A 22,742-nucleotide genomic window follows, 5' to 3' on the forward strand; every position below is an offset into this window, starting at 1 on the left:
AGTGTGGAATTTGAGGGAGTCTGACAGTACCTTGGGGCAGGGGGAGTTCACTGTGGCATGGAGCATCCCCTGCAGCAGCCAGCTTTTTCCCAGGGCATCTCTCTATACCACCCAAGACCATCACTGGCCATTGGGGAGCTCTGAAGACCCCTGGAATGATGGGATGGGACATGTGTGCAGGCATCAGCAGAGCCTGGGAAAAGGAGAGGCATGCACCTAAGCAGGTAATGAATGCATAGATATTATTTCTTTATTTTTTAAAATCATTTGCAATCAGGAGTAATTAGAAGCTAAAACCTGGAGAACAACTAAACCTCTGCCTTGCTGGGTTGCTTCTCCCTAGGACTTTCCTGCCTGGAGACTCACACCAGCATTGCAGGGGCTGCTCTGTGCTCTGGTGCAGCTGTAGAAAGAGTGGTCACAAGGGGACTGGAAACCGGTGTGGACAGTCAGCTGCTGGGTGGCACCTCCTGCCCAAAAAAGGGTCCTCTGTGGCATTGATGGGGGACACAGGCCTCCTTAGGGGCCTGGGGGACAGGCAGGCTGGATGCAGCCCTAGCAGCAGGGCTGTGGGGAGGGAATCACCCACGGGGTACTGCTTCCTTGGGGCACGAGGTGAGGCCCCGAGCAGGCCCTGGGCAGGGGGAAGCCTGTGCCCGTACAGGGGATGTCCCAGAGCTGCTCTCCTGCTCCGTGCAGGCCCTTTTGTGTCTGCTCAGTCACATTCCTTCTTACCAAATTTTTGCTGACACCTCAGTCAGTGGGAGCCAAATTTAACTGAGCAGAAAGGTGTGCCCAAGCAGAGTTCAGAGGCTGGTAAACCAGGGCCAGGAGCATTTACTGCAGCATAGGGAGCTGCTCCATCAGTGAGCTGCAGTGATTGCTTGAGCTCCTTTATGAAACCACAGCTTTGCCCAGCAGCATGCAGCACCAGCTCTTGCTCATCTGTGATAACTTACTAACCCTGATAACTTATTAAGTGGTGGGGAACTTCAGTGCGCACCATTGCCTGCCTGGCCCAGCACCTCCAGCATGGGTCATGCATGGGCTTGGCACCATCCTGCTCCACAACAGACTGGCTCAGGCAGCTGCGCCATGGATGCATGTGAGCTGCCAGGAGAAGGCAGACAGTTACTGTGGAGACTCTGTCTTGCCCATGGCCTGCCATGTGCTATCTGAAGCTCTGTGAACCAGCTGAGAACCAAAAATGATCAACACACCTCAGGCTTCTTACCCACCTGGCCCCAGGATGGCTGCCCTGGAGCAGCAACACCAGACCCAGTTTGGGCTTGCTTTGGAGAGACTGCAGGGGACCTTGCTGCCGGCGTGGTCTCACGGAGCAGCTGGAGCATCCGTTAGGCTGCATGGGGCTGGCATGCCATGTTTGTGAAACCTGCTGCACTTGCGGTTGACCAGAGCACTGAAATAAGCCCGGCCGGAATTGGTGCACTGCTCTGTATCCTGATGTGGTGAGCAGCTCCGACCGGCGAGGGTGGGGGCAGCCCCACTGGAGAGACTGGTGGCAGTGGGACCGCTGGGGCTTGGCAGCACTGGCACAAAGACCACACGCAGGGCCCCGGCGGCACCCGGAAAGCTCAGGCTGGCACTAACGGAACTGTGATAAAAATGAATGTGACCAGGACAGCGGTGCGGGGGAGATTAATGTCAGATTGTCAGAGGGGAGGAAACTAAGGCGGACAACACTCAAACAGATTCTGGAGAGTGCTGGGGGGAGCAAGAGGGTAGATGCTGCTTTTCCTGGCATTGCTGCATGTGCGGATCTGCAAACCCCCCTGCAGCCTTTGGGGAGAGAGGAAGGGATGAAGGGTTTGCCCAAAGCGTGAGCATCGCCTCGCCAATCCCTGTTTTACAAATCCCCCACCTCTGCAGGTGGGAGACCTGCCCCTCTGTACTGGACTGAACACTAACATTAGCAGCACTAGTGGATCCCTGCCTAGGCCGGGTTTGCTGGTGCACCTTTGCAGCTGCTCAACTGTTTCCCACCAGCAAAGCTTCAACTTTGGGAGCAAGAAGGTACTTTGCCATGGCTGCCTGCAGGAATTAAGCTCCTCTTGTCATTACTGTGAGCTGCTCCAGCCTTGCCTGCATTGCCAGAGAATCCTGGTTGTTCAGTATCCCACACTGCCTGGTCTGCTGGTATCACTTCTCCAGGACCCTGCAGCTTCCAGCTGTGCAGGTACAAGAGCTCCTCGGAGGCCTCCTTTGCTCCATCGCCTTAGGTGGTTTCCTCTCCAGCCCTCCTTTCTCAGCCGCTCTGTCAGGCAACTTTCACACCTGATGGATTTCATGCTCTTTCCCACTTGAATGAGGCAACCCATGTCCCTACTCAGCTTCCAGCGCATCACCTTCCCTCCCTGTCCCCTGCTGTGCCCTGGGCTCTTTGTGTGTCTCTCCTCGGGGTGTATCCAGCCTTTCAAAACCTGCCCATGGCATCGTCCCAAACAAAAATCTCACCAGGTTAAGCCAGAGAAAAGGCGGCCCCAAACCAGGGCTTAACTGGCCACAAGAGGTGGGTTCCAGCAGGGCTGCCTCTGCCCTGGTCACACCTTTGCCCCGCATCCCTCCCGTATCCCTCCCTGCACGCAGAGCGTGGGTTTTGGCTCTGTGCTGTCCCGGCTGAGCCAGCAAAACGCTTCAAAACCCCGAACCGGGGTGGGCAGAGGCGCGGGAACAAGGTTGCACCTCCAGGAGGTGCCCCCGGCTTTCCCCGTGTCCCGGCGGCCGGGCGCGGCGCGGCGGGGCGAAGCGCGGGCCTGCAGGGACACCTGGTGGCTGCCGGCCTCGCTGCGGCCCCCAGGAGCCGGGGCAGGGGACCCTCCGCGGGGCAGGATTGCACTCTGGGCAGCAGGAGGCAGCCATAGGGCCCAGGGCTGGTTCCCGGCTCCCGGGAGCCGTGGCGGGGAACCGCCACGTTGGGATGCTGGGGTGCGGCTGCGGGGTGCACGGAGGCTCGTTTTGCGTATGGCATCCCCTGAGCAGCTGCAGGTCCTCCTTTTCTGCTGTAAGAAGGAGAAGAAGGGGAACTAAAGATTTTTCCCTCTCCTAGGTTGGGTGAAGAGTCAGGGAGAGGCATTTTCCATCTCAGCCCCTTCCTAGTTTGGCTTCCTTCTCACCTCCTTCCTGGTCTGGATGGATGGCCCGGCTGCAGGCGTGTGTTCCTGCGCCGACTGAGCTATTGCACAGGTGATGCTTGCTCCTGTTTGAGAAGTTGGAGGTGGCCAGTGCCAGTGTGGGAGCAGACGGTCCCAGGCGCAAACAGCAGCAGTGGGTGACAAGTCACCTTCTGTGAATGGCGAATGGTAAATCTCGCAGGAGCTGAGAGGAGAGTGTGGGCAGTGCCTGTCTGTCTCAGCTGCGCTTGTTCCCTCATCATATTTGTTGGACACCCAGGGACACTGAAGACAAGTGATGAAAATCAAAGTCCACTCACAAGTCACTAGCAAAGAGTAAGGATGACGAATTTTGGCACTGCCCTCCAGCAGATTTATTGCCTGTTCATAAAGCTGACATATGGAGGCACCCTGTGGCGTGGGTGCCTGCTGTCCCAAAGGCACCAAAATCTCCTGTGTGCTCTACTTCTCTTGCACGGGGATGTCCCAAGGCATCTAGGACATGGGGTAGCCTGTGCCAAGGAAGGCAGGGGCACCACGGGCGCAGGAACCAGTAGGGACAGGATGAGCAGGGAGGGCAGGCAGGAGGCAAGCCTGGCTTGCTGCCCATGGGATGTGTGTCCTCCTCCTGTGTTCCTGGCTCCTGCGGGATGAGCTGGCTGCTGCTTGTGCTCTGCACTCCCCGCCTGCGGAGGTGATAGTGTTCCCTTCGCCAGGGTGCTCTCAGGCTGTTGGCCGGGATAAAGCAAAGAGGTTTTCGCATCCACCCTGCTGTTGGAGATCCACAGCCTCACTCAGGGGTGAGGCTCACTCGTTCATTTATCTGGATGATGCTGAGTTCTTCAGCTCCTGCAGCTCTGTCCCACCAGCTCCTTTTCAAACAAGCCAGGTTTTATACATCCCAAACAGCAGCCCCTGCTGTCAGGGACCAGTTTCTGCAGCACGGCAAGTTCTGTTAGGATGCTCACTCTGATGCTCAAGTTCTATTACTCCTTTTTTAGCTTCAGTATCTAATTCACCCCCTCCAGTGCTGGTACTCACTTGATCCTCCATACCTGAGCTCACACCTTGTCCCTGCTAACTGCTGCTAATCCACACCATGTGAATTTGCTCTTTCAGCACCACCTCCTCAGCCCCCTCTGAATACCTCCAGCTTGTACGATCTCCCAGGTACCAAAGGTTACAGTAAAAGTGTGTTGGCATAAACATCAGTCCCCCAAGCAGCAGGTAAGTGTGGTCTTGGCTGTCTGGGACCTCACAGTAGTGGGAGCATGGAGTAGGGAGCAGAGGTCTGTTCCCTGTGGCTGGCCATGGGTTTGTCCTAGCTCTTACCCACATGCAAGGAACACAGTTGGGGGGACAGGGATGAGTCCCTTTCCACGGCGGGGTGAGGAGGTCTGTGCTTCTGTTGCACAGCCCCTGGGGGAGCCAGATGAACCAGGTGCCTGCTGGAAATGGACTCTTGGAGGAAAATCCACCCAGGGATTTTGGTGGCAAGTTACCTGTGACCCTCACCCTGAGCAGCTGGCTCTGGCTGAGAACACCAGCCTGGCTTTTAGGAGCGGCATCCCCTGGGGCTGGCTCTGAGCTCCTCATTACCGTTTCCTTCACCAATCCCTTCTTCTCTTTGCACAGCAGGTTTACCAAAGAGATGCTGAGCATCCCCTTCCCCATCCCCGCTCTGAACCATTGCCACTGTGATGCTGCTCTGTGGTCAGTGAGCATGAAAATTTCCCCCTGGGAGGAGGTTTGGTAAGCCAGCATCTCTGGTCTTCTGTCCAAGCCCTGGATCACTCCAGTTTGGACCAGTTCAGGAGTCAGAAGGTGAGAAGAGACCAAAGCCTTTTTGCTTGTGTACCTGACCGAGAGAAAAGACTCGTAATGGTGAGCTCCAAGTCACCTTCTGTGAGCGGCGAATGGTAAATCTCGCAGGAGCTGAGAGGAGAGTGTGGGCAGTGCCTGTCTGTCTCAGCTGCGCTTGTTCCCTCACCATATTTGTTGGACATCCAGGGACACTGAAGACAAGTGATGAAAATCAAAGTCCACTCACAAGTCACTAGCAAAGAGTAAGGATGACGAGTTTTGGCACTGCCTTCCAGCAGATTTATTGCCTGTTCATAAAGCTGACATATGGAGGCACCCTGTGGTGCGGGTGCCCACTGTCCTCACGAGCCTGCACAGACCCCGGTAGCCTTGTACAGCCAGGAACTGGGAAGGACAGGGAGAGAAGACCAAGTCGTGTCCCTCAGTGGGTGTATGTGATCAGAGGCACGATGACATGGAGGCAGCTGGTAGAGCCCATGTGCTTGGGCCAACGTGTCCTCTCGGTGAGGAGGGACCCAACACAATGTGTGGCGCAGCTCTTGCTTTAGCCATGCACTCACCACTTTGCCGCCGCCTACCTCTGGGCTCTCAGAGGTGTTAGGAGGGAGGTCCTCTCTTTTGAATGTCCTGTGCCATGCTGAACTCAGAGTCATGGGATACTCTAGGGTTGCTCTTTGCTCAGGTCGACTTTCTCCATCCCACGGTGGTAGGGTTGACACAGCCGCATCCCTGCTGGCCAAGCGATGCTCTGCGCCTCGAGGCTGTGCCACGTGGGCCACCGCCACGTGCAGCCCTCGTGTCCCTGTGGCAGGAGGATGCTCTCCACTGCCCGCGGAGCCCCTGATGCAGCAGCGGCTTCAGGCTGGGCACCACACAGAGCCATGTGGGTCGCACCTGGGGGCTGTCCCCTGAAGCCAGAGCCATCAAAGCTGGGTCTTGTCCGTCACCACAGGTGAGGCCCACACCAACCCTGTGGTGCTTCTCCAGCCATGGTGTGCTCAGCCGCTGCCCTCAGGAGGAGGAAGCAGCTCAAAGGTGCAACACGGGGCCTGGCACAGGATGGCAGCAGGGCTGGGCAGGGAGGACAGGGGTCCCGGCAGGCCCACCATGGCCCCAGTGGGGTGGACTGCCTTGGCCTTGCCTTGAGACCCCGGGACGGCCCCAGAGGAGCTCCCCAAGCCCGGGGGACGTTTCCTGTTTGCTGCCCGTGCTGAAGCATCGGCCCTTCAACCGCCGCCAGTCCTCTGCTTCCGGCAGGGGCTCCCGCCCGGAGCCCCCCTGCACTATCAGCTCGCCAGATGCCTTTTTCAGGATACTGTGGTAAAACTGTGCCGGGCAGGCGCTGTCATTTGGGGTTTTCTCTCATGTCAGCCTCGAAGACAAATTGGACAAGGAGGAGCGAGAGGGGGGAGAAAAATAAATAAAGTTAAACCATTAAAAAAAAAAAAAAGAAAGATGCTCGCCACCGCCCTCGGCTGGGGCTGGCTCTCGCGCCAGCGTGGCAATGGGTCCCCCAAGTGGCGGGGCTGGCAGGGGGCTGGGGCAGGGATGGCCACCATGGCAGTGCCTCCCTGGGCAGTGTCGGCCTCTAGTGGTGGCGGAGGCGGTGAGGTGCCATGGCGGCACCACGGGCCATGGGGACTTTCCATTGTCCCTGCTGGCACTGCCAGCCACCAGGATGGTGGTCCTCTGGGTGCTGGGATGGTCCTCCTCTGGGATGCAGCCCGCCCTGCGCTGGCGAGGGAGCGGGAGCTGCAGGAGGTGGTATCGGATACCCCAGCACCCCTCAGCCAGCCAGCAGCACAAACCAGCTGAGTGCCCCCTGAGCCACTGGCCCACAGCCACCAGATGGTACTGAGCAGCCACCAGACTGGGTGGATTGGGAACCTGGCAGCCTCACTGGGACAACAGGAGGGAAATGGGGGAAGAGCAGGTGGGAAAGTCTGTCTGTCTGTTCATGGAGCCGTGCAGGGGGTGGCTGCCAGGTATGCCGTGGGGCTGGGGTGCCCAAGGCGCTGTGCCCCACTGCAGGGATGGTCCATGCATGGATGAAGGGGGACGGACCATGGGTGCTGTCTAACCTGGGAGCTCACCTAAAAGCCCTGTGCTGGTGTGGGGTGTGCAGGTGGGTGTGCGCTCCCTGAGGCTGTAACTCAGCAGGTAGTGTTGAAGCACGGCTACTGGCACGGTGCTCAGCACGCGCTCCGGCTCTGCCTCCCTGGGAAGCTGTGGGGTCGGGTCGGCTGGGAGAGGCATTGCTGAACCGTGTGTGCCTTTTGACGTGCTTCCTCGGGGTGTACGGAGACATGGCAACTCCCAGAGCCCACCGCAGACCTGCGGGATTTGCCCCGAGTTAAGCCCAGTGATTTTATTTAGTTAGATGGATAAAAAACCAAATAAACAAACAAAAAAACAGGTGGTTGCTTGCTGTAGCACAGAAGGGAGGTGTCAGCACAGGGAGGGAAGAGAGAGTCATTGGCTCAAAAACAGTACTGGTGGATATCCCCACCCATGGAGGATGCACAGGGGCTGGCTGGGGCTGGAGTGTGTGGGTGGGAGTTACGAGGCACCTGACTATAAAACCCAATTTTCTCTCCAGCCCCTGAGTTAGAGCATCCACTGGAGGATGTGTTGGACCTCCTGGGCGGGTCTTCGGTTCTGTCGTGGAGGACTGTCAGTGAGAAGCCAAAGAGGGAGAAGTTGTTCTTTGGCTGCCCAGGAGAAGCTTGGGGTGTGGGTAGCACCCTGGTGAGAAGCAAGGGCGTGCGGGCATGGGGGGGATGCGGTGAGGCAGGCGGGAGCTGCATGCTGCCCCGTGCGAGGCAGGTGGCGGCACTGAGCTAGGGACCTGAAATCATGGCTGCTCGCTTTCGCCAGCAAATCTTGCATTTGTGTGGTTTCCTTTTCCTTTTTTTCCGTTTACTTTTTTTTTTCCTTCGCTCTTCATTTTGTTCCCTTTGCTGTGGAGGCAAATTTCAGCCCTTCCAACCTTTTGGTTCCAAACTCTGCACAAGAGCAAAACTAATCACTGAGTCCCAGCAGGGCTCAGCTTTAATTACCCGTGAGATATTAATCTGCTGGAGGTTCTCGAGTGCTCCTTTATCCGAGCCTTCCTTTTCCTTTTGCTGCTCCACAATTCCCCTGGCAGATGCCTCCCAACTCCTCACAGCCTCTCCAGGCTATTTTTTCTGTACACAATGACAAATGAACTTCTTAGCCCAGAAAAGCCTCCATGCAGAGCAGCAGAGATAGAGGAAACCCAGTCCCATTACAACTCCCAGCCTTCTCTTGAAGGCTTGGCTGTTTTTGAAGACAGTAAGAGGATGGAGGTTGTCTTCTCCATCAGCCTGGGAATCCTCCTGCCCCAGAGGTCTCAGGTTAGAAGGCCACGAGCACAGAAGGGAAGAGGAACCCCCTTGTGCCTGGATTCCCTGGTGGCAGTGGCTACATCGCTGCCCAGTGCTGGCTGTGATGCTTTGGGAACCCGTTGGCTCCAGTTGCTCATGCTTGATTAGCTGCCAAGCCTGGAAGAAATAAGGGATATCCTTGGAAAGCAGCAGCTGGAGTTCAAGCAAATCTGGGAGCCAGCCAGAAATGGTGCCAGTAACGGCAGCCCTGGCCAGGGACCTGATGAAGGAGGCCAGAATTGCAACACAGGCTGAAGGATGCAGTGGCTGTAGGAACAAAGGAACAACAGCCTGAGCTACATGGAGGGTAATCAGAGCTCCCTTGTGGCTCTGCTGATGTGGACTCTTTCAGGCTGCCCTGCACCAGCTCCTTCCTAGGAAGTCCATCCTCAGCAAGTACCCCAGGATGTGTTTCTGGCAAGGGGCTGCTTCTCTGCTTGCCACTGGGGTCTGAGCAGCAAGATCAGTTTGAAACCTCTTTGGATGGTTTGTAAAACCCAGCCGCAAGAGAGATCCCCTCAAGCCCTCAGAGCTGAAGGATAGAAGTAGGTGGGTGGATGCCTTTCCAATCCATCCTGTGGATTGGTGGCTGCCCCCTTTAAATTCAGCAGAGACAAACAGCTGCAGCCCTAATTGATGCATTTGCTGCCATCAGGTGCTGTTGCTCTGGCTCTCCTCTGGCTCCTGCAGACCCTGAACTTCTGGTAGGTGCTGTGGTTTCTCCTCCTCCTCTTCTGGTTTATTCTTAGCAGTAAATTTGCAGGAATCCAGAAATTGCTATGGTTTCTAGGTCACTCCACTTCCGTGTGTTTGTTGAAGTTGTTCCCTGATGTGCGTGCTGCTGTGGGCTGTCATCACAGGCTGTGGAGGTCCAGCTACTCCTTTTGTGGGGCTCAGCAGGGAGGCTGCATGCTTTAGGGTGTGAGGAGCCTCCTTGCTGTGGCTCCCCAGCAGCCCTGGGGGTAGTTGGCACAGGGGAGCAGGTCAAAGGTTGGGGACGCCTCTGAGGGATGAAAGTAACCCTGGGGAATGTCTCCGTCCTGTTTCATAACCCAGGTGAAAAGTATGCAGGAGTCAGAGCCTGTCTCCCAGGGGGGGGTCTCCTGCCCACCCCAAGGACCCACACTGACCCCCAGAGTGGGGATGTACCTGGGCCGCTTGCCCCAAATTGCCATCTCCCTGCATGTGAGCTGGCCCCAAAGGAGCAGCACTGGGGGCAGAACGGGCTCGGGGTGCACAGTGTGAGGCTGCGACCGCCCAGGGAGGACAGGAGAAGGGAGGTGTGGGGAGAGGAGCAAAGCGTCTCTTCTTGCAGTGGCTGTTTTATTCTTGGTCTCTGGAATTGGGGCAGCTCCCCTCAGGGACCGGAGGCCTTTTCTGCTGGGGCTGGCTGTGTTCATCCTGCCTATGGATAGCTGCTGTCCCTGCAGCTGTGGCTTCCGTTAACAAGCAGGATCTGAAACTGCCCAGCAGCCCTGAGGGCTGAGGTGTGTGCTGATCCAGCAGAACCCCTTGGGATAGGGAGCGAAAGGCATAGAGACACACCATCAGCCACAGGGGGTTTTGATGCAATGGGCAGGGTGAGCTCTGCTGAGTCCATAGGAGTCTGGGCTGCCAGGGAAGCCAGGCAGGGGCGGCGTGTGAGGAAAGAAGCATGGCACTGCCTTTCCTCTGCCAGAGGGAATGGAAAGTTAAATAATGTCTCTGGGATTATCAGTTTGATCCCTCTTCAACTCCCCTGGACCTGCCTGTGTTGCCCTGGGTGCAACAGGTAGCCCCTGCCTGGCTTTGGATTGCCTTGTCACCTCCCTGAATACTGTGTGTGTGTTTTGGCCCAACGGGTTAGCAATTATTTGATTTTAGCAGTTGTCATCCCCACCTTGGTCAGGCAGGACAGGTTTCAGGGTTCCCAACAGCACCTGTGCAGGGAGCAGAGAGGCAGGGGGTCTGGGCTTGCCTGCTCTGCTGCAGGGTGAGGCTTGCGGGCATGGGAGGGAGATGGCACCTGGCAGGCAACCCGGTGGGCACCAGGGCTCAGGCCTGCGGCAAAACACTCCTGAACAACAAACTCACTTTGGAAGGGCTTTCCTACCAATCGCATCCTCTGAAAAGTGGAAAGCATCCCAGGAGAGGATGACAACTTTTACCCAAGGTAAGAAGCCCCTCGAAGATAAGAGGGTTAGTGAAGGGCAAGGACAGTGTGTCTGTGACAGACACCTTGGCTACATGGGCTCAGGATGGAGGGACAAGGGCTGGAAGGTGTCCAGCTACCTGCAGGAGTCCAGGCACAGAGCTTGCAGGCAGCACCAGGCCACAGGGGCATGTTTGTCCCAAACCTCACATGGAGCCAACACAGGAACCCTGGCACACCTCCACCCCCCAGCACAGCTGCTTTTGGCACCAGCACCCTTGCTAGTGGATCAGGTCACTCTGGCGTAGCCATATTCTTGCCCAGTTTGTAAGCAGCCTCCAGCTCTTCTGCTGAGCGTTTCCTGCAGGTGGCTGCAGATGCCCAATGGAGAAGGCTGCACCCCATTAACCACCCCTGCCCTGCAGAAACATCCACCCACAGGCAGCTGCCTCCACCTGCAGCTCAGGGCAGAGCATCAGTGAGAAAGAAGGCAGAGACACACCCTGTTGTGCTCTTTTCTGGCCCTTTCTCTATTGGGATCTCAAACCACTTCGGTAAACAACTAAGCCATGCACCTGGAGTAGGGAAGACCTATACTGCAGTCCCTCTGGCCAGCTGTGGGGTGTGTGGCAGTGCACTGAAGCAGAGGCACAGGAAAACATTTCTTACGAGACCGAAATTACCAGGGTATTGCATGCACATCCCAGCGTGTCCAGGTGTGAGCAAGGGCCTACCCAGGCAGCACAAGGGACGCAGGAACTGCGATTGCATGCAGCAGGAAAGCATAGCACGTGATGAGAGGCCAGCAGGAGGGGTTGCATGGTGTGTTTTTTTCTCCCTGTGACAGTGTAGGTGCATGCACGTCCCTAGGGAACGCTTTCTCCCCTGCCTGGGTCAGGGACTTGCAGGGTGGCAGTTTTGCCTTTTGAGGCACACATCTGCTGGGAGACAGGAGTGGCCAGGGCTTAACTCTGCTCCCCAGGGAACTGTACTGCCTCTCCCCACCCTGGCACAACACACAAAGGCGAGGCAGAGGCAGTTTTATTTCAAAGTAGAACAAAGGCGTCTTTTATTCTTTCTGGAGATGCAACATTCAGATTTGCCATGAGTGTGTCTGTGCTCAGACTGGCTGTTTGTGTGTGTTTAGTCAAGACACAACTATCCAGGGAAAACTGAAAGCGGGAGACTGGTTTATAATCTGGCTGAGTCTCGCCTCTGGTAAGGAAACCCTGTTAACCAGCCAAACAGCCTGATGTCGTGGTCCCTTGCACAGTATGTGTTGCTGAGCAGACAGGCTCTGTAGAAAATTCTAAAACCAAAATGTACTTTCAGATATTTCAGTTTTCTCCTAACTTTGCTGGGAAGGAGTTTTGGCTCAAAGGCTTCTCATCTCCCTTCACACCTCTCCCCTCCACCCAGTCACTAAACCAGATTTACAGCGCGTCAAGGATGTTGTCGATTTTGGTGACCAGGTCCTGGCGCTTGTTGGAATGCATCTTCTCATTTTCAATGTACGTATCCTTCTTGAGCTTGCCAGCTACCAGCCGCTCGGCCTCAACTGAGGACTTCAGAACAAGCTCCTTGACTTGGCCATCAAGCTTCTGAATCTCGCTTACCTTATAGGGTGAGAAACAAAGGAAATTAAATTAAAGGAGACAGAAAACATCCCTACAGTGAAGCTGGAATAGAAGAGATGGTAAAGCTGGAGCAAAAGAAGTCAGTGATAAGTGGAAATGTCTCCAACCTCTGAATACTGCCTCCTGTGCCACCACCTCTCTCTGGCATCACATTATGAGGAATATCTCATGAATGGATAATTTAGCAGTGCAGCTGAAGGGGCTCTGAGGACCCAGGAGCCATACTGGCAGGAGACAAGTGCAATGACTGTTAAAGAGTGTTCAATGACAGATTTTAAAGGCTTCAAGCTAAATCACAACTATGACAGCTGGAAACTGTGTCCCTACAGTTAATGGTACTGATGTCTGAGAAGCAGGTCTGCAATGACAGAGCTACTCTTTGAGTTAGTAACAAATTAAGCAAGGTGGCTGCTGGTTGAATGGACCTTAGAGACTAAAGTGTCTCTCATTTGGGTGTTCCAAGTGAGTGTTGAAATATAGTGGAGGAAATAAAAGATACTGAGTGTGTGCTCACTGTGCCATGGCTTTCAACATGGTACAGTGAAACACCCCGAGGAGTATCATGTTACCAAAATTCTGTCAGCACCAAATTCACATGTGTAAGAAAATGAGAGATGAGGGAGAAGATCTTGGTTTTGCCGGTGTCAGTATTAAAGTCAGAACTGATAATGTGTTGATAGTTTCCATTTTTGCCCAAGCGTCACTGCCATGAGCTCAATGAGAAGCATCGGGATTGTGTTACAAAAGCATTAATCTGTACTCATGCAGCTGGTTCAAGGGCTGTTTAAGAAACTGCACAAGCAGCTGTTTAGCAGCAGCACTTACAGGGCTGCATAACCAAGATTACTGCAAAAACAACAAACTGATCTTCACACCCCCTGGCAGGGATCAAGCCATTTTCAGAGCTAAAAAAAAATAAATACAGCTGGCAGAAGCTAAACCCCAAATTAAAACTTGCCTAGAATACTTGACAGAGCCAAGAATAGGAGAGTTTAAAAAAATAAGTAAGAATTTCTTACTTTATCACATAAGTCAGAGCCTTCTGTCTTCAGTTTAGACTGCAGAGAGGCTATTTCATGTGTCAGAGCCTTGTGCTCTGTCTCCAAAGACTTTTTGCCGCTGTTCAGGGTGGAGATGTCCCGTGACTGCTTGTATTTATTCACTGCTTCATCGAAGTGACGGTACAGCCCAAGTCTCTTGTTCACCAGAGTAAGCACTTGCTCTGTGATGCAGGCAACCTTCATCCTAGCTTCAGCAGCTGGATCCTGTAAGAGGACAGAAGGGAAGATAAAGCAGTTGTATCTTTGATCTGCATCAAGCCATGCTTGCAATCTGCCACAGGACTGTTGGAAAAACTGCCCCCTTTGCAATTAAGTCAACTGACAGTAACGAGCTGAAGGGTACAAGTACCGACTCGGGCAAGCACCTGGCAGCGCTCAGCCTGGCCCAAGGAATAGCTTAACAAAAAGTAAGTGAAAATGTTGCAGACGGAGAATTGCAGACATCCCTGCTTCACAGGGACGGATTCCTTTTCATACAGAAGGCAAAACTCAGGTTAGCCTTGGCACATTAGTTCAAATCTTGCAGGAGTATCGATGCTCAGATAGCACAGAAAGAGGGCTCCGTTCAAGCATCTAGTAAGAGATCCAATCGTTTGGAAAATTCAGTGAGAATTACTAGTACAAAAAATCTCCAACCATCAGTTGAGTAAGCCACTAACTCCCACAGGGCTCTTCACCATACAGCACCTTAGTGATGGAGAAATCCAGCCTCACATAGATGATCACAGTGAAGAACAAGATGTAAAAGGCTCCAACCACCAACAGAGGCTCCTGCAGCATCAAGATTTTGTTGAAGGTGTAATGAACCTAGGAGAGAAGTTCAGAACACTGAGCAATGACTCATGCTACTACGGCAGAGAACTCTCCTCAGGCAGCAGCAGAGCTGGCCATGCAGTCCAGCAGGTATTTATTTCTGGAACCCAATATGGGTGTTTTGACTGTGCTGCTGAGTTTGGAGGAGGTGCAACTGCCAAGGCAAACCCATGCAGAGAGGCCACACTCACCACGATGTCTTGGATGTGCTGCTCCACCAGGTTGCTCTTGTGTGCTACAATAACTGGACGTCCGAAAGTGTCCAGGTAAGTGTAGTGAAGCTCATCTGAAGCACGATTGATTTCATATGGGCTGTCCACGTGGATATTCCTGTGGATAAAGGCAGAGAATCCTGTATGACTCTACACTGTTTGAGATGACGTAACCTAGGACTTGGCTGGCCAACTGTGGCCTCTAGCACAAGGCCAATTATGCAGTCTAAACGACATTCTAAAAGGAAGCAAAGCTGTGTTCCAAGGTCTCCTCCACATGCATAGTCATGGTTTTGTTTCACTATCCTCAGGCCATTAGAGCAGGCTGGAGAATTGCCACCAACACAGCATCGTCTGCCGTAACACGCCAGGAGTTAATGACACTTACTTGGCACCTTCTGGCAGGATGATCTTGACAGTCAGAGAGTCTGTAACTTGCTCATCAAATACGTGGTCGACAAACCTCATTTTCAGGGCATACTGATCACCTAAGAGAGTGCAGACCAGACAGTGGTTACAATTCCTCAAAGAACAAGGAGCAACCTTGAAGCTCAGCTCTTAACAGAAGCAAGAGCAGAATTAGGATGGCTCAGCAGGGGGCACCAGCTCACTCAAGTATATTTTAACCAGATGGCTACAAAAACCTGAAGGAAGCACAGAAAAGAAGGTGGATTTGCATATTCTGGAAATAATAGCTAGCAACTGTTGTTGCTAAGGTGCAGTGTGTCGCAGCTTGGAATACTTTACCGTACAGCAACCACCTTTAAACACAGAGGAGAGGGTTTCTTATTTCCTTCCCCTGTGCCACCCACCGAGATTGTAGAGGTATTCATAGCTTGGCAGGTTATAGCCGATGATGTAATGAGTTTTCCATCCCCCAAAAAGTGGGAAGCGAGGACGGATCTCCATCTCCACAGAGTCGTCCAGGACAAGGAGGTGGCTGGTGGAGATGTTTCCAATTTCATCTCGGTAATAGACGTCCTGAGCAGCAGCTGGGAGAATGGTCTGTATGGAGAGAAGCAACAGTCAGTGCATCAGCTAGCAGTTATTTCCAGTGAAACTGGCAAATCCAGTAATGGCTGTTAAGCATCGAGAAACTGTGCTCCCATGTGAGAGATGATAAAATGGCCATTCGGTTGCACTGGGTGGTAAAATTGTGCTATTATAAGCAATCAGCCACAGAAGTGGCTGCCAGCACTAAAATCACTTGGCCTCTAAATTAATGCACTTTCTCCAGCCCAGTTTCAAATATTCCAGACAGCAAGGGATCTCATCATGCTCACCAGGACAGCAATTCCCTTTTCACTCCAGCCTGCTGCCCTAGCTCACTGAGCTTTCTGGCTTTATGCTCAGCAAAATGAGATTTCTGTTTGGCTGCACCACCTTAGAGAATTACAACAATCAATTCTGGAGGCTTCAAGCAGTGAAAAAGGTTTTGGTTCAGATGAAAACACATAATACTTTTCTCATCTGGCTAGCAGAGCCACAGCTTTAAGTCTTGTTGTGTGCTTTGTGAGCAAGGAATGAATGGGTGAGTTTCCAATTAATGCTGTTCAGTGTGATGAAGATGTGACAGAGAAGGCAACTCTGAAAATAACAGGGTGGGGACAGAAAGAATGGCCCTTGCACAGTGGAAAACAGAAAGCAAAGCTGTCAGCACAGGGATTAAGGGTTTTAGAGGGTCCCTGAGATTGGAGGGGTGGGAGTGTGCAGAAACACTACACGCAGTTTGTTTGGCCACCAGATGCAATAAAGCATATAACCTCCTACCTCCAAAAGCTATTCCTATCTAGCATGAGCCTTCTCTGAAAACAGATGGGAGATTTATTATTCCCTTATTACTTGGGTATGGTCACCAAGGAAAAGGACAGCTGTATTTTTTTTTTTTCCCCTCTAGGGATGTAAGAAAGGATGAATTCACAGTGGAGAAGAAAAAAATATTTTGCAAAATGTCAACCTTAAAAGATTTGACAGAAGAGATCCCACTGTCCGGCTGTCTCTGGTAGTCATATCTGGAGAAAGGTCCTTTCAGCACTGCTCCTGTGTGCTTTAAATCAACCGTCTCTTCAACCGCAATGTTCCCCCAGTGAGACACCTCAATGACTCGGGTCATACTGGTGATGGTCAGGAATGGACTGTTATTTTCATAGTGCACCTTCAGAGTGTCCTAACAAGGAAAAAAGATCAACTATTAGACCTGAAGTAAGGAGCAACCTTCCCTCACCATTATCTGTCACCATGTCCCACAGAGAAACCTCCTGGACAGGCTCTGCAGAGAGGTGAAGCTGAGTGCTCGGGAAGGCTTCAGACCAGCCCAGTTCGCACAGGGCACTGGCTACCTGGGGTGTACTCACAGGTCACACCCCACGTCTGGCTGAGTTATAATGGTGAGGGGGCAAGAGATGCAGTCTTCCCCACTGCAAACGCAGAGCCACAACCCCTTTGAACAAACATTTACCTGGCTGTATGGAGGAATGTCCTTGAAGGGGCCATATTCAATCATGTCTTCCGTGCGGGAAGGGTTGCCCAGCTTGGTGTAACTCTCCACGTTTCTAGAGGCCAGTTTGACCCGGGTCGTTTGGGTCTTGGTGAAGTATGGTGAGTAGAAATAGTGATTTCCTTCAAATACCACAAACTGCTTCTCGCTTTGGGTGATGTGGGTGGGGTAAGGCTGCAGGACATGCGTGAAAACCATTTCAACGGATACACGGACCTTTGCTCCTGGTGCCAAAGGAGATGGCAACTTCACAGAGAAGAATTTTCCACTGGAAAGGAAAAAACAGGTAAGTCATGTGAGATCTCCACTGAGAGAGCAATCAGATCCAACCTCTGCAACGATAACCTGTGGATGGGAGCTCATATATCACATATATCATGTGTGATCAGGGCCAGTATTTTATTTGCTCCTTCACGGCATATGGATCTGTAGTCCCAAAGGGTGTGCTTACTGTGGACTGGGAAAGCAGGACAGGAGGCAGCACAGGGCAAATCATGTCCAGGCACAATTACAGTCTTTGTTTCACAAAAACACCTGTCTCCCTTTTTGGAAGGGGAATGGTGACACACTCCCATCCCTAGTTCTGCATTTATAAAGCATGCTTCAGCAGGGGTTTTTCCATTCTCCTGCAGATGGCAAGAGTGATCTGAATCAGAAGAAGCATGTGTGAATGTCCAGGAGACAAATCACAAACATCTTAAGTACCTGTTCCTACAAAGCCTGTCTGTTCTTAGCTTTTTGCCCACAGGATCTGAAACTAAGAAACAACCAGAAAATGAGCATGGTTTTAGACTGAGGTTCTACAGAAAAGATTGAGATTTCACTAAACCCATAAGGATGCACCAGATGGACCAAGGTGATGACAGATGTGAACAGACTTCAGGTCATGCCTGGAGGCCCAAGAGCAGGATCATGAGGCCTCCAGATACATCAGAAACCACAGTCCACCTTGGCAACTTAACTTTACAGCTACCATCCTGTTGAAACCCAGCAGCACCGTGCTTCTGACCTACTTTACAAGCACCATTTATTTCTCAGCTCTCATGGCTCAGAAAGCACACACCCTCCCAGTCTTGCAGTGCATGCACAACATCCCAAGCTTGGCAGTGCAGAGCCTCATGCAAAACATAGTGTCCTCCCTTCCTGCAGCAGGCAACAGCCCATGCTAGGCCACAGTATCCAGAGCACTGTGGTACTCTGTGCATCACAGACTAAGAGCAGTGCTCTAGGGACACAGCCAAAGAGCATTTACAACCTCTCTGTAATCACCACTGTCAATCGTTTGAGACTGGGAGCAATGGGCAAGAGCATGACCATAGCTATAATGCTTCTCTTACCTGATGTCCCTTAAAAAAGGAACAGGGCATTACTTAAGGAACTGAGTACAAGAGACTAAGCACACCTGAGCCCCCCTGAAGGCAGCTGAGTTGCATTTAAGAGAGAGATCCTCTCCCTTATAAGTCTCTCACTAGCAGCCATGGGTGGCTGTGAGAAGCAGGTATGTGCTGCTTGTGCTGGACTCAGTGCAGAGATCAAAAACTGCATGTGCTATTTCCCAAGCAAAGAGCATCTGAGGGAAGAGAATGACCTCTACTGAGACCTCTTGAGCTGCAGGAATTGGGTTTGGTGTTTGTGTGAACTATGCTCCCTGGCTATGTAGCACCCCAGGATGCAGCCTTGGTACAGAGTGGATCATTTCAGGAACAAAAGACTCTACGATCTCTATGTATGTGGGACTGAGGTAGTATTTCTGCTTCACAATGAGGACGATGATGGAACTCCCACGCACAACTCCAGGTACTGACCTTAGAGGGTGACACTCACCTTTTGCCCTTAATTTTAGTCTCTCTCACTTCCAAGGTGTTCTCCTCCTCTTCCTCACCCTTCACCTGTTCCAAAACAATGGACTGATCAGTGTGCAGCTGTTAGACTTAACATGTCCAGGACAAACTCCATAGAGTCTCTACTTTTTAGGGGATGGCCCCAGAAAGTACAACCTGATACATAACTACTTTATTAAAATAATAATAAAAAAAGTTTGTCATTAATATGAATTGCAGTATGGTCAGTGTGCAAGAACAGATACTGGAGACTTCTGGTTAACTCTCCAGTGCTCCTCAGCCTGGTTCCCCAGCCGGTACAGTCACTGTAGCTTGTGCAAATGAGAACCTCGGTCAGCTGTTTTTGTGATTTCTCTTGTGTATGTTTTCTACAGCGGCTGGGGAGCGAGCAGGCCACGGGAATCTGACTTGGCCAGCCAGCAAGTGAAGAGGAGAGCAGTGCAAACACTTCTGGGATTAGAAGAACCCTCTCGCACAGACGTCCGGCGGGGTAAAAGGCCGGACCCCGTCCCCAGGCCCGCGCTACCCGGGGATGCGAGCCCTGCTCCGCCCGAGGGCGGCGGCTGCTCTCCTTACGGCCGTAACGGCGTCAATTACCGTCGCCCGCCTCCCTCATCGCTTCCCAGACTTCACCACCTCAGCCACTCGCCCCCTTTGTTCCCAACACCGACAGAAACCCTCAGCCCGGGTGTTCATAAGGCAGCTGGAGGGGCGGCACGGCCGGCGCCCGAGTCACCGGGAAGCCTCTCCCCGACTGCCACGCCGGCTGCCGGCGGAGCCCTGCGGAAGGCAGCCGCGGCGCTGCGCCGGCGCGCCCGCGGGGCGGCGAGAGACCGGTAGCGCGGCGCTGCGCTACGTGTCCCTGCGGGCGGCGGGGTCCGCGCGGCCGTGCCCGGGGCTGTGCCGCGGCACCCCCGAGGAGCGGGCGCCGTCCCCGCTGCCCGCCGCGGCCCGCGCTCACCTGCACGCCCAGGTAGGCCAGGCGGGGCTCCAGGCCGGGCTCCAGCGCCAGCAGGAAGGCGGAGGCGGCCGCGCCGCCTGCCGCATTGGCGAGGCTGAGCTCGGCCGAGACCTTGGCCAGGTGGGTGCTGAGGTCCACGGAGCGTCGCGCCTCCTCCAGCAGCAGGTCGGCGGCGGCCTCGGCAACCGCCAGGCAGAGGAGCAGGCGGCACAACACCGCCATGGCCGACACGCCGCACGGGGAGGGCACAAGATGGCGGCGCCCGCGCTGTGTGGGGAGGGCACAAGATGGCGGCACCCAACGGGGGAGGAGGCTCACGATGGCGGCGCCCAGTGGCGCCTGAGGCCCCCCGCGGGGAGGGGCGGCCACGCGAGTGCCTGAGGCGAAAGGCTGGGCTGGAGGCGCGGCGGGGCGGGGCTGGCCCGACCCCGGCCTAGCACCGGAGGAGCGGCAGCCGGTGGCTCGGCAGCGCTGTGGGAAACTACTGCGGGGCTGGAAGGGAGCAAAAAGCAACGATAACAAACGATCTGTGACGCTCGGGGCATCCGCGTGCTTTTAAGTCTCCTCTCCAGCCGCCGCACGGAGCAGCTCTGTTTTCTTCGCGTTTTCAGCAAAACGCCAGCGGCAGCCTCGAGTGGTCTGAAGCGTAAAACGTGGAGAAGGGCGGTCGGCACCGGGATTTAGCACCAGGCACTGCGCAGAGATGGAGCTTGGTGCTTTGGGTTACCCTGCTGAGTTCAGGAGCCACAAACTGGCATGGTTTGTCCCGCTGGGCTGGCACACGGCTAGCTGTCGCTCTGGAAGGCGAGGTTTAACGCAAGCGGATTTTATGCTGAATCCGAATCTTCTGCTAAAAACCACTGATAATTGACAGCTGAGCGATGCCAGCGTAGAAGCGCTGCAGGCAACCGAGGCGCAGTAACCAGCCCTGAACTGCCTTGGGCAAAGAGAGCTGGAGAAATGAAAACTTCTAATGGTTTAACGCATGACTGGGGAAGAGGTGATTGATACTTTATTCCCAAACATCTAACGCAGATAAAAGCGAGGAGCGGATGTTGTCTGCTGTGATTGCCAGAGCAGGGCTTTCACCTGTGAGCCCTGTGGGACAACAGGCTTTTCATGTTTGCATAATGTGATCCAGGACTTGGCCTTTCTTTAAGATCTTAATATGAGTCACGGAGATAATTCTTTGAATTGGCCTGAGATTGCCAGGGAACGGAAGGAGATTTCCTAAATGTGAATTTGGATCTGGAGTCAAATAGCCCCTTGGCAAAGGCTAAATCAAATGGGATGTCTCCTGGTGTCCTATGTTCAAAACAGCACCACCTCTTAACTGACCTTCACTTTCTCCCCTTGCTGTAGCTCAATTCCCATCATGGAAATTTTCTCGGCAAATGACTTTAATTTCCCTTTGATTTAATGAGGCACTAGATCCATGAATCTGGCAGCTGGCCCCACTAGCATATCCTAGCGCAAGCAGGTAGTTTCGTCACTGTGTTTTGGGTGACAGCAGGGCTATCTTCCAGCAGCACAGCAGGAGATGGTTGGAGGGGCAGGTGTCCACCTCCTCAGCCTCGTGCTTCCAGCTAGGGAAATGTTCCAGGTCCCTCTGCTCTCCAGGAAAAGCATGTTTATCTTGGCACTCTTCTCCAAAGAGCTGGGTTTTGGGGCCGTGGGAGCTGGGTAGGCAGGTTCAGGGAGAAACAACCACAACATGGAGGGCTGAGCAAAACAGCCAGTTCTAATTTAAGGCTGGCCAGCAGTGCTGCACCTGGGGACTCCCTCCAGTTGTCTGGGTTGGTTTTACTGTGAGAAATTCCTTCTGCTAGGAGTGGCTGCCACTGTCCTTCCTTCAACCCCAGCCTCCATGTCACAGGAAAGAAATGAACTCTAGGCTGCGTCTTTCATAACACATGCAGCTCCAGCTGTTATTTCTCCTCTCTTCCTCAGGCAATTTCTCCTGGCAAAGGGAGGGAAAGAAGAAATGCACCCTCGCCTTGTGTCTGGAGATAACTGAGCTTAAGCTATTACATCTCAGGCCAAAGGTTGCTGTCTGATGGGTTCAGCCCAGAGCCTGGATCTGAGCTTGCTGGCAAATGCAAAAGTTTCAGCATCTGACCCATCCCACACCTTGGCGAGCTCTGAATCAGGCTGTTATACACTAACCCCGTGTTCGGATCCGTTTCTGATTGTGATAATTGAGTCATGCCGAGCCTGTGCAGCGTCTACTTCAGCCCTACCACATAGCCTAAATTTATCTTTGGGTTGAAAAGCTGCTGCCTTTAGGCTTCTTGCTTCAAGGATGAGTTTGGCTCTGCTGACCCCTCTTGCTGCTGCCCTGCATATTGTGTAGACCTTTAAGCTTGCACTGAGCGGGTGCACAGTGGTGCCAGGCTGTTGTTCCTTTGTGCACGGGTTCAGTTAACAGCTGGTATGGGGATAGTGGGACCTCTGGCCACGTGAACTGGTTATGATGGCTGGTATAGCTCATGGATAGCTCCTGGGCAGTGTTTGAGCAGGGAGAGGTTGCTTTTGCAGGTGAGGAGCACTGCAGGGCCCACACCAGCCACCGCCTCCTCATTGTCCCAGGCTGTGGTACCTGCGTGTGGATTCAGCCACCCAGCGCTAGTGGCAAAGAGCAGCAAGAGTTGGGAGTCCAGAGCCGCTTATTTTTCTTTCTTTATATGTTTTGGGTTTTTTTAATTTTCTGATTGTGGGGAATGTTCCCCTGCAGCAGTAATGCCCCAGAGAGCTGTTGGTCAGGAAGCAGCATGAGAGGCAACCAGACTCCACTGTCATCCCAGCACTGGTGTAATGCCCCAGCTCCAGGTGATGAACTGTGGAAAGAGCATGTCACCCTCAGGGGCACCAAGCAGTGGGAGAGGAACAGCTGCGGTGGAGCCAGTGCCAGCCCAGCCATCTGCCAGGGCTGAGGGACGAGAGCTGTCTAATAGATGCCTCTGGCAGGATAAGTCATGGACAGAACTGTACCCCAGGAAAAACCCTACACTATTCTGTTTTTACAGGGCCGATGCCAAGCTCAGAGCTTTGTCATTTGTCAGAGCAATTTGTTCTCAAGGAGGAAAGGAGAAGAAGTTGTTTTCCTGAAGGAGCGGGTTAGCTGTGACCAAAGCAGCACACTAAAGCCTGTACCAGCAGGGAACAGGATTTATCCCGATATGATCCTCATACCAGCAGGGAGTTTGCACCAGGAATATGCAGGGAAT

At 53.5% G+C, this 22,742-nt stretch overlaps 1 protein-coding gene across 1 annotated transcript; it reads right to left on the bottom strand.

Moving 5' to 3' along the window:
- Positions 1-11,560: 11,560 nt before the first annotated feature.
- RPN1 (ribophorin I) lies at positions 11,561-19,737 on the bottom strand. Its single transcript, XM_086618843.1, has 10 exons — positions 19,516-19,737; positions 18,538-18,602; positions 16,675-16,981; positions 16,174-16,383; positions 15,029-15,221; positions 14,605-14,704; positions 14,196-14,334; positions 13,879-13,998; positions 13,150-13,395; positions 11,561-12,109 (listed from the first exon to the last, which is right to left on the bottom strand). Exons 1-10 carry the CDS (start codon positions 19,735-19,737, stop codon positions 11,927-11,929), a joined length of 1,785 nt encoding a protein of 594 aa, XP_086474969.1. The 3' UTR covers positions 11,561-11,926.
- Positions 19,738-22,742: the final 3,005 nt, after the last annotated feature.

Source organism: Tauraco erythrolophus, chromosome 12 (genome assembly GCF_009769465.1).
Source record: "Tauraco erythrolophus isolate bTauEry1 chromosome 12, bTauEry1.pri, whole genome shotgun sequence".
In the NCBI taxonomy this organism is placed as follows: domain Eukaryota; kingdom Metazoa; phylum Chordata; class Aves; order Musophagiformes; family Musophagidae; genus Tauraco; species Tauraco erythrolophus.

Coding starts and splice junctions, on each gene's coding strand:
- RPN1 (XM_086618843.1), bottom strand. CDS start 19,737: ATGGCGGTGTTGTGCCGCCTGCTCCTCTGCCTGGCGGTTGCCGAGGCC. Junction 16,982..18,537: donor ACTAAAATTAAGGGCAAAAG/GTGAGTGTCACC, acceptor TTTCCTTTCCAG/TGGAAAATTCTTCTCTGTGA. Junction 13,396..13,878: donor TGGATTTCTCCATCACTAAG/GTGCTGTATGGT, acceptor GTCCTCTTACAG/GATCCAGCTGCTGAAGCTAG.